Source organism: Quercus suber, unplaced genomic scaffold (assembly GCF_002906115.3).
Source record: "Quercus suber isolate HL8 unplaced genomic scaffold, Cork oak 2.0 scaffold_1476, whole genome shotgun sequence".
In the NCBI taxonomy this organism is placed as follows: Eukaryota; Viridiplantae; Streptophyta; class Magnoliopsida; order Fagales; family Fagaceae; genus Quercus; species Quercus suber.
Window position 1 is genome coordinate 1 of NW_027070848.1, and position 11,473 is coordinate 11,473.

An 11,473-nucleotide genomic window follows, 5' to 3' on the forward strand; every position below is an offset into this window, starting at 1 on the left:
TTATTCATGAGATGGGTTGGATTGGTATTAGCCTGGACATAAAATCTATTCCACAATCCTAATCAACTTTCGCAGGTTTCACCATCAAGTCTTGCTATCCAAATATAGTGTACGCTTGAAGATGCTAAGAATAATTCCAGCAACCAAAGTCCAAAGAAGCATCCACAGGGACCACAATTATCACTAAAGAACGAACATTTATGCATTATCAACCAGAGTCAACAAAGATGAACACATTCCTCTACACATAATCACGCCAACCATTAAAAGAATAAAAGGAAATTAAAGACAACAAAAGAAAGATACAAGAATCGTATATTGCTTAGACCCAAGTAGGGTCGGAATGATGCAAGCTCCTCAGCAGATTTACGGCTAAGCACTGCCATTGCCACAACAATATTCATCACCTCCAATTCTCAAGAGCCGATTTTAACTTCACAAGGAGAATTAGTAGTGCTCTTGATATATTGCTCCAAACTCTGCTCTCCATGCCTGATCATCGTCTGCATATGGGATTGTGGTGTTGTGTGCTACATCTGAATCCTGTCGATATAGTGGTTGCAATGCAGATTCAGGCAATCTGCTCTCTGCAAGATACTGCTTCATGGTGACCATCTCCATCTTGTGTTTTCTTTTGAGCTTCTCCACTTGCTTCTTTAAGGTTTCATTGTCTTGTTGAACCTTTGTAAAGTTGTCCTGCATTGATATGAAAATCATAAGTGATGAGTCAGAAAGCTACCAACACTTACCACTCCCCCCTCCTTGTTAATTAATAACCTAATATATCATTAAATTGACAACAATCTTTAATAATTCGATATCACCTTTTCCAGAAAATGCTATCATAATAGTCAGTGTTCATATTAACTTCCAATTTTCCCAGAATCATAAATACGTTTTGTTGATAAATGATCAGGACCCTCTATGTGAGGTACCACCACCAAACAGAAGCAATCAGAAAGCATTATTGAATAGTCTGATTGTGAAGCCAATCTAGACAGAATGGTCACTAAATGAAACCGTGTTAAATATTAGTCCAGTCAAAAGTGACAGATAAGCTACCTCTGCAACTGATGCTACATGCTCAGCCTCTCTCAACCTAACAAGGAGTTCTCCAGCAGCATGAACAGCTTCTGCAGTGTCTCTAAGTTGAATTCTGAGACTCTTGTTCTCCTTTTTCAACGATTCTCTCTCCCTCTCCCTCTCCAACCTCAATGTAGAAAGCTCTGCAGCAAGGGATTTTGCAAAACGAGAGCCATGACCTTTTTTCCCTGCCTTTGCAGCTGCCCTCTTCACTTCTGCTATCCCTTCCATGATTGCACGATGCTTTCCAACCAAGTCATTGTACTTCTCCTGTAGTTCAGCATAGTGCTCAACCATTCTAGCATGCCCAAGGACTGATCTGTGAAGTACATCATCCAACTCCGAAGTGCACTTCTTCTCTAATGTCAACTCCATCTCCAGCTTCTCTGCACGTCGGCGGTGGGATTCAATATCAATTCTCAGTTCATCAGTTAAAGAAATCCAATCGCTCTCCATTTCTGTCCATCTCTCTCTTTCCTTCTCTAGTTCTTCCTTGCTATAACCGAGTTGATCTACACCACTTTTTCGTAATTGGAATGATCGCGACAACAAAGAGGATCTCAATTTTTCGGTAGACTTGTTAGAAGATGGATCAGAATATGACTGCAACTTGCTTTTTAAACTTTCAATTTCCTTAAGAAGTGCTTCCTTCTCATTCAGATCAAAATATTGGTTCCCAGTCCCAGCTTCCATAACTTCCTTTATTTCACATTTTTCCTTTATAATCTCCGGCTGATAATTTTCAACAGAATTGTACCTTAGAAGCTGCACAAAACACACCAAGAACAAAGTTAGAAGGGATTTCCAACATTTGAAATGCTAAGTGTGATAGAGGAAAACAATTACTGACCTTGTCTTCACCCCTCAGTGAATGATAATCATCATTCTTGGAATCCTTAAATGGAACTATTCCATTCTTTGAAGCCTCAAGGTGAAGTCTATTAATTTCTTGACTTTGTTCTTCTTCCATCAGTTTGTACTGCTCTGCCTGTACATATTCAAAACGTCAATAATGAAGAATCCAATGAAATCCCAAGAAATTATAAAGCTTTGTAAATTCTTGTTACCTGTCGATTCAACTGCTCAATTTTGGCAGCTTGCTCCACACACACGTTTTCAAGCTCCTCTCGCTTAAGACCTTTTATCATAGCATTGCCTGCATCCTGAAACAGCAAAAATAGAAACTAATTTAAAAATGAAGATAAGGATTTCTCATAACTACACTTGCCAGAAATTTAGTCTAGCCATACTTTAGGCACTTCATCTGTCAATTGAGTACGATTCTCTGCCTCATCCACTGTTACAATCCATGTCTTCAAGCTATCCTTAACCTCACTGGAATCCTTCTCAGATATTCTTCGTTGGCAAGATGTACAAAGCAAAGAAGCAGATGGTCCATTTGAAGATGGTCTCTCTTCTGGTAGTGTCTGAACAGAAGCATTGGCCTTATCAATTTCTGCACAAGGTTCCAATTTCAAGTGCTCAAAGGAGAAGGAAACTGAAGACTTTTTTGTTGCAGAGTTCCGTTGGTGATAGTCAATAATCTGTAAGCCTCTGTGAAGGCTAGCAGCCAAGGTCTCAGCAGGGCCAGCAAATGTCTTGCTTGACCGCAAAGAAGAATGGACCTGCTCACTCTGTTTAAGTGACTGTCTTAAAACATCCAAGTTGAACTTGGAACTTTCTGACACACTGTTCTGACTTACTAAATGACTTGATGATGATATATTCATGCTTTTCCTTTGTATATTTCCTATTTTTGGAGATTCAGACAATGGTGGGTCTTGGAGGAGTGGGGACTGACAGCATGAGCTAATTGAAATGCTCCTTCTGGTTGCAGGACCAGAAGCAGTTAAGGTGTTAGCAGCACTTACAAAATTGTCTTCCATAGAATCACTGGCCATCTGAGGAAGTTCATTCCAAGGTTCTTCCATACAGACTTCTTCAGTCATACTTACATCACTCATCAAGTCTGTCTCACCACTTTCCTCCATTGAATAAAACTGGATGGAATCCCTACTAACAGGCTTGTCTCTAATATTGTCTTCAGAAGAGCTATGCAACTTATCTAGATGCTGACGAATCTCCCTTACATCATCCTCGTCAATATTTACCTCTTCATCAGAATCATTATCTATGGGGGGTAGAATCAAAGAGCGGTTAAGGCTTACTCTCAATTGATTCAAGCTTTCACGTACATGACGCCCTTGAAAATATCCATTTTGACTTCCTACTGATTTACTAGACTTTGCTCTTATAAGTTCCTCCTGCAACCAACAAGATACAAATTTCTTTAACATCAGTAGAATACAAATTTCTTAAACCTTAGCTTGCTTCTTGCTAGGCCATCAAAATAAGATTTCGATTATAACTCTTGCAGGATAACTTAATACCTTCAACTGACGAATTTGATCACTGAGACCATTAACATCATCCTCTGTGATTTCATTTATTACAGGCTCATTTCTAATGAATCTTACTCGTTGTCCAAATCTGAGAGTTCTCAGTGTATCACCACTATTTCTGCAATCAAAAGGCATTCTTAATTTCAGAAAAATACCAAAATCTCAAGAAATTTTTCGAAAGAATGTTGAAAATTTGTTTTATAATTACTATCTTATGAAAAGACTCAATCTAGGTGAGCATTAGTATGTAACATCAAACTTTAAACATTCTAAAGGTTCACATAGTTATTGTGCAGATTCTGTAAATAGAAAACTATAAGTAGTTCAAGTCATATATACTTGTTTTCTGGTGAGATGGCACAGAGAACCGTCAGTTTTGAATTGCCACCAAGTGATTCCTGCAGTAAATGTGTTAAACAGGAACCTCTATATGTAATATCTTCAGAATTTCCAGACTGAGCAGCCTTTGCAAGAATATTAACCAAGTGCCTGCACCAATATAATAGAATAGTGATGATGAAACACAGTCATTAAACCCAACCGTGGCTATATTCTTGATATCTTGATAGCATATGTAATTAACCCAAAATAATTGGTGAACCTTTAGCATGGCAAGAAAATAAGTTGCTATCCAGTCGCACCCACACTTTTGGCATAATATGGCAAGAAAATAAGTTGCTATCCAGTCGCACCCACACTTTTTATCATAATATGGGAAAAAGAACTGATTATAGATAAAAGAACTGATTATAGATTAATTACAATAGTAGGATCACAAATACAGCATCTAATCAGTATTCTACATAAAGAACATCTTATAAAACAAATTTCTCTAACTTAATAAGGCTCATGGCATCGTCATACCCAAGTTGTGATAAGGACTTCTTCACATATTTGCCTTCCTTCACACCTTGTCTGCCCGCATCATCAACTTTATTTCTATCAAGTCCAGCTAGATCAACAAGGGTGATTCTGCTTGTTTTTGAACTATTAAAACATTTAGATGAGGTTCCCTGTGGCATCAGTGGATAAAAGAACATATCTGAGGAGTGATAGAACTTATAAAGGGATAATAACAGTTAATAATAGCAACTTTAGGACTCTATCATGGATAATGAGTTAAAATGGTATATAAATATGGTTCCACTAAACATTAAGAGCACTCAAGCAACTTGTGTGCAAGGAATAATAAGTCATTCAATGAATAGTTTATCACAAACAAACAATCTCTTATTCAGAACAAAATATTTTACTGATAACTGACAGAAATGTCCAATGATACCTTGCACCATGACTCAATGATGAAAGTAAAAACAATATGGGATCTCGAGCTCTTAGAATTTAAGCTAGTTGCTCCAACTTTTCTACTAGAAAGCCCCTGCATCATATACAAACAAGTTAATCAAATTAAGCAGAAAAAGAAAACCATTTTGATCATGTAAAAGCAGACAATTACGCCTATAAAATCACCATAAGATTTGAAGCAGGCTTTTAAAAGGGATTGCAAACAAACACTCAAGAACTCAATAGCCAAACCTAAGAAGTATATCAAAGACGAAAGGCTGTAATGATGTGTGCATACCTTGATCAGGATTTGTGTCACATCCTCATAGCTAGTCACATATTCCTCAGTCAAATTCTCAACATACAATCCATTTTTTGCATCATCTTTTATCTGGAACAATTTTGACCAAACATATTAATTAAATCCAGTGTACTAATGACACATCTACTAAAACAAAGGAAAGTTAATCTTCACCTCAAGGTTTCTCTGGATTGGGTCAAGTAAATCCCCAATTTGCTCATTGTATATCTGTCATAATAAATCAATTAGACAAGACATATAAAACAAGTGCAGGAAGAAGAGCATATACCACACTTGTAGATTTTCAATAAAAGCAAATACCTCAAGAAAAGAGCATCGGCACTGAAAATTTATCTGCTTCCCTTCTGAGTTCTCTTGCTCCTGCATATAACAATGCAAACCAAACAGTCATGAACCTGCATATTAAAGACTACTTATTTTCACTTGCAATAAAAACATATAAACAAAACATACTTTCTGAATCTCGGAGAACAACATTTGGAAAATCCGAGGAACAATTCCCTGGTGACTGCTGGCTGAAGGATCCTCAACCATTGCGCTAGAAGTCTTTTCTTAGTTGATTATCCAAATAAAAAAAATTAAATTTACATTCCCTAATGAAATTAATATACCCTTTTGTGATTTCTAGGTTGGTTATCTAATTATTTCCTTAAATGTGTATAGTTCATTGTTTAACACATCCCAAATAATTATAGGGGGAGTCTCTAAGAGGTGGTATCAAAGATATGTGGAGTGTGAGGGGCAAGAGTGGGATTTAAATCTTTAAAAGGAAGTTTCACACACATATACACTTAGATTAAACTAAAATAAAATTTCTATATTGTAAAAATAAATAATAAAAAAAGATAGCCATATGAATTTTTAAAAATCAAAATGTTCATTGAATATAAGCCACATGGTTGTGTGCATTGGTCAATACATTAAAGGCAAAATATCTTCTAGTTCCTTATAATTTGTACTTCTTGTCATTTTGGTCCATTGTGTTCTAAAATGTCAAACTTACACCCTCATCTTTAAGAGCACACCCAACATGTCTTCTCCCTCTACTCCATATCCGTTACATTTTCTTGTTCACATTCTAATTTTACTTTGTCCTAATATTAACTCATTTTAAATAAAAATAAACAGTGACCTAAACATAAACATGCTTAGGAAGTTTGGAGTGCGAGGGGCAAGAGCTGGGATTTAAATCTTTAAAAGAAAGTTTCACACACATATACACTTAGATTAAACATGAATAAATTTTTATATTGTAAAAATAAATAATAAAAAAGATAGTCATATGAATTTTTAAAAAACAAAATGTACATTGAATATAAGCCACATGGTTGTGTGTATTGGTTAATACATTAAAGGCAAAATATCTTCTGGTTCCTTATAATTTGTACTTCTTGTCATTTTGGTCCATTGTGTTCTAAAATGTCAAACTTACACCCTCATCTTTAAGAGCACACCCAACATGTCTCTTCCCTCTACTCCATATCCGTTACATTTTCTTGTTCACATTCTAATTTTAGTTTGTCCTAATATTAACTCATTTTAAATAAAAAATAAATAGTGACCTAAACATAAACATGCTTAGGAAGTTTGGAGTGTGAGGGGCAAGAGCTGAGATTTAAATCTTTAAAAGGAAGTTCACACACATATACACTTAGATTAAACTAAATAAAATTTCTATATTGTAAAAATAAATAATAAAAAATGATAGCCATATGAATTTTTAAAAAACAAAATGTACATTGAATATAAGCAACATGGTTGGTGCATTGGTCAATACATTAAAGGCAAAATATCTTCTAGTTCCTTATAATTTGTACTTCTTGTCATTTTAGTCCATTGTGTTCTAAAATGTCAAACTTACACCCTCATCTTTAAGAGCACACCCAACATGTCTCTTCCCTCTGCTCCATATCCGTTACATTTTCTTGTTCACATTCTAATTTTACTTTGTCCTAATATTAACTCATTTTAAATAAAAAATAAATAGTTACTAAACATAAACATGCTTAGAAAGTTTGGAGTGTGAGGGCAAGAGCTGAGATTTAAATCTTTAAAAGGAAGTTTCACACACATATACACTTAGATTAAACTAGAATAAAATTTCTATATTGTAAAAATAAATAATAAAAAAGGATAGTCATATGAATTTTTAAAAAACAAAATGTACATTGAATATAAGCCACATGGTTGTGTGCATTGGTCAATACATTAAAGGCAAAATATCTTCTAGTTCCTTATAATTTGTACTTCTTGTCATTTTGGTCCATTGTGTTCTAAAATGTCAAACTTACACCCTCATCTTTAAGAGCACACCCAACATGTCTCTTCCCTTTACTCCATATCCGTTACATTTTCCTGTTCACATTCTAATTTTACTTTGTCCTAATATTAACTCATTTTAAATAAAAAATAAATAGTGGCCTAAACATAAACATGCTTAGGAAGTTTGGAGTGTGAGGGGCAAGAGCTGAGATTTAAATATTTAAAAGGAAGTTTCACACATATACACACTTAGATTAAACTAGAATAAAATTTCTATATTGTAAAAATAAATAATAAAAAAGATAGCCATATGAATTTTTAAAAAACAAAATGTACATTGAATATAAGCCACATGGTTGTGTGCATTGGTCAATACATTAAAGACAAAATATCTTCTGGTTCCTTATAATTTGTACTTCTTGTCATTTTGGTCCATTGTGTTCCAAAATGTCAAACTTACACCCTCATCTTTAAGAGCACACCCAACGTGTCTCTTCCCTCTGCTCCATATCTGTTACATTTTCTTGTTCACATTCTAATTTTACTTTGTCCTAATATTAACTCATTTTAAATAAAAAATAAATAGTGACCTAAACATAAACATGCTTAGAAAGTTTGGAGTGTGAGGGGCAAGAGTTGAGATTTAAATCTTTAAAAGGAAATTTCACACACATCTATACTTAGGTTAAACTAGAATAAAATTTCTGTATTGTAAAAATAAATAATAAAAAAAGATAGCCATATGAATTTTAAAAAACAAAATGTACATTGAATATAAGCCACATGGTTGTGTGCATTGGTCAATACATTAAAGGCAAAATATCTTTTGGTTCCTTATAATTTGTACTTCTTGTCATTTTGGTCCATTGTGTTCTAAAATGTCAAACTTACACTCTCATCTTTAAGAGCACACCCAACATGTCTCTTCCCTCTACTCCATATCCGTTACATTTTCTTGTTCACATTCTAATTTTACTTTGTCCTAATATTAACTTATTTCAAATAAAAAATAAATAGTGACCTAAACATAAACATGCTTCCGCCTCCAAATCTAACCATTGAAATAAAAATAAAAAACCAAAATATTTTCCTTTAGAAATAAAACATGGTCTTATCCAAAAAAAAAAAAAAAAGGATATGAAATGTCATTGCGCATAAAGTGGAAGAACTCAATCTCGATATTTATAGAAATTTGGATCGGGAAACCTTTGAAATTGCCTTATACAGAGACATAGCCATGCTTGACTTGGGGCAATGGCTCCTCCCTCCCTCTCCCCCTTCCTCCCCAATTTTTTAAAATATACTAGTTTATATATATATATATATAGTTATTAATTTAGAAATAAAATTACACTTGACCCCCACTTAACAATATCAGTGATCCTTTTCATGGCCATACAAATATTTATAGAACTAAATGTAAACTTTTTTTTTTTTGGCCGTTAACTACATTAGCAGTTTTCATCCAATAGATAATGATAGAAACACGACACTGAAAGGTTAGGGACCAAATTGACATAATTAAAAGGTTATGGACCAAATTGAAATATGGTATAAAAGATAGGGACCAAATACGTAGTTTATCCAAAAAAATTAAAAAACTTAAAAAAAAAAAAAATTAGCCCACCAACAAAAATTATCAATAGCAAAGCTAAAAAAAATTAAGTCCAATAAACCAATTTTACTCAAAACAAATTACTTGACCCTTTAAAAATTTTGAACAAAATAATTTTCCCCTTACCCATCCATAGACACATGCCTAATTTTGTTGCACATCAAATTCCATTTTCATAAATAATTGCATTTTAATGTATTAAGGAATAATTTTCTTTATTAATGGTTTGTAAATATTAAATAGATGCCTATTTGAAATTTCATAATGATTTTTTTATATACTTTTGCCCTCTCCAATTCCAAGTCCTAGCTCCACCTTTGGCCTTATAGCGGTTATGAACTTATATGACATAATTGCCAATGATCCTCTCCATCCTTTCAATTCCTAAGCAAAATATACTCAGTCTATTCTATGTCGCAGTGTGGATTCTAGTTAGCTCAATTGAATGATTGAATAAAGATTTGTGGTTCAATCCGTGTTTACATCAAAAAATATATTCTATGTCGTAGTGATCACCTTCAAAATTAAAGTACCAAACTATCATATACTAAAGAGTGAAGGTTTTTGTATTGAAAGAAAAAACAGAGTGAAGCTTTTTATTTCAAGTCTGCCCTTGCAACCAAAGCTTTGAGACATAGTTTTCCTTCAAACACTAGACTAGTTTTTTATTTTTATTTTTTTTGGCTGAACACACTTGAAGCTGGTTAAAATTTGGGAAGAAGAAGTCACTTTTTTTTTTTTTTTTCATTTAAAATTTTTCAATAATTAAAAAAAAGGATATTTTACAGTAAAACCTTAGAAATGGATGGTAGGAACATATTGGGTGTGCCCTCAAAGTTTGTTGTTTAAATTGACAATTTTGGACCAAAATGATAACAAGTACAAATTAATAGCGTCCAAAATGTATTTTTGCTTAAATTAAACTATTGAATTTAATTAGATAAAGAAAACATAGTAAAGTAGAGAGAGAGAGAGCGTGGAAGATTATAGGGCATTTCGGTCATTTCAAACAAAAATTTCAAAAGTAGTTTAAAAATTCAAATTTTCTCAACGGTCAAATATCCCCCCACCACTCCCCTCCTACTCAACACACCCAAAAAAAATAAAAAATAAAGTAACGTTCGTCGTCTTCTTCTTCATCTTCTTCCCCTTCTCAACTCTAAATCCACCTCTGAAAATCTAAACACTTCTCTCTCTCTGTCTCTCTCTGTCTCTCTCGCTTGCTCTCTCTTTCTCTCTCTAGCTCTCACAGAGAACAATGAGGCACAACAAACACAGCACAGAGACCACCGAGTCTCGATTCTTAGGAACTATATCCGCCTCCTCCATTCGAAGCCTCCTTCCCAGATCTCTCTCCAAACACTCCAAATCCACCTCCAAATCCAACGCCGAGAACACTCCGCCCTCCGATCCCAACATCCCCACCGTCAAATCTCCACCGTCCAAACCACAGGTACAGTTTCTCAGTTCTCAATTTCTTTTTATCACTAAAAATGTCTTATTCATCAATATATAATCAAATAATTAAACCTGAAAGACTGAGCAATTTGAAATTGTAGGATGAGATTGTCAGATCGGACGGTCCATCTGAAGTGTCAGCGCCACCAGATCCACCGGTGAAGGTACATGATCTCTGAGCTTAGTCTTAGTTTTTTAAAAATTATAATTAATAAATAATCAAATAATTAACCTGAAAAATTGAGCATTTGAAATTATAGGATGAGATTGTCAGATCGGACGGTCCAGGTGAAGTATCTGCGCCTCCAGATCCACCGGTGAAGGTACATGATTTCTCAGCTTAGCCTTAAATTTTAGTGTTACGGTTTGTGTTTGTAAATAAATTTTCTGATTTTTATTTTTATTTTTAAAATTTATTTTTATTTCTATTTTTGGATAGGTTGTGGTGAGAATTAGGCCTGTTAATCAGGCGGATCAGGTGGTTAAGAAGGTCTCATCGGACACATTGTTGGTTGAGGATCGGAAATTTAGGTTTGATTCGGTGATTGATTCGAATGCAAAACAGGTATGCAGCTTGATCCTGGTGTTTTTATGTTTGTTTTGAGTAATTCTTTGTTTGGATTTGTCAGAAAGTTTAGGGAATTTAAAGAAATTTGAATTTTGCTTGTTAGGTTAGTTTGTTCAGTTGAATTTTATAGAAAGTAGAAAGAATTTAGATTAGTAGAATTGAGATATTGAATAGATTTCTTAGTAACCAAACAAGGGGTTAAGACTTAAGATTTTTATTATTATTTATAAATATACATATGTTTTCTGGTGGGTTTATCCAGGAAGATGTGTTCCAGTTAGTTGGAGTGCCTTTGGTGAAAAATGCATTAGCTGGTTACAATGCTTCAATTTTGTCATATGGACAGGTAATTCTAGATTTCTGTTTCAATTTCGACATTCAAGTGTGGATTTATGTGATTGTGTATTTACCAATGAAGAAATTTTTGTTGGGTTTTCACTAGACTGGAAGTGGAAAGACTTACACGATGTGGGGTCCGC

The 11,473-nt window shown here is 34.1% G+C and overlaps 2 protein-coding genes across 2 annotated transcripts; one reads left to right on the forward strand and one right to left on the reverse strand.

The window, feature by feature from the left end:
- Positions 1-177: 177 nt before the first annotated feature.
- LOC111993237 (kinesin-like protein KIN-12F) lies at positions 178-5,627 on the reverse strand. The gene is made up of 13 exons (XM_065769842.1): positions 5,545-5,627; positions 5,392-5,451; positions 5,245-5,298; positions 5,068-5,160; positions 4,768-4,863; positions 4,350-4,498; positions 3,825-3,974; positions 3,474-3,603; positions 2,334-3,347; positions 2,151-2,246; positions 1,934-2,071; positions 1,063-1,848; positions 178-696 (listed from the first exon to the last, which is right to left on the reverse strand). Exons 1-13 carry the CDS (start codon positions 5,623-5,625, stop codon positions 448-450), a joined length of 3,096 nt encoding a protein of 1,031 aa, XP_065625914.1. The 5' UTR covers positions 5,626-5,627; the 3' UTR covers positions 178-447.
- Positions 5,628-10,039: 4,412 nt separating this feature from the next.
- On the forward strand, positions 10,040-11,467 carry LOC136065984 (kinesin-like protein KIN-12F; the record flags this gene model as incomplete). Its single annotated transcript, XM_065769843.1, has 6 exons — positions 10,040-10,421; positions 10,528-10,590; positions 10,687-10,749; positions 10,866-10,991; positions 11,257-11,340; positions 11,437-11,467. Coding segments are annotated over exons 1-6 (562 nt in total), but the record flags the coding sequence as incomplete, so codon positions are not given.
- Between the last annotated feature and the right edge of the window lie 6 nt (positions 11,468-11,473).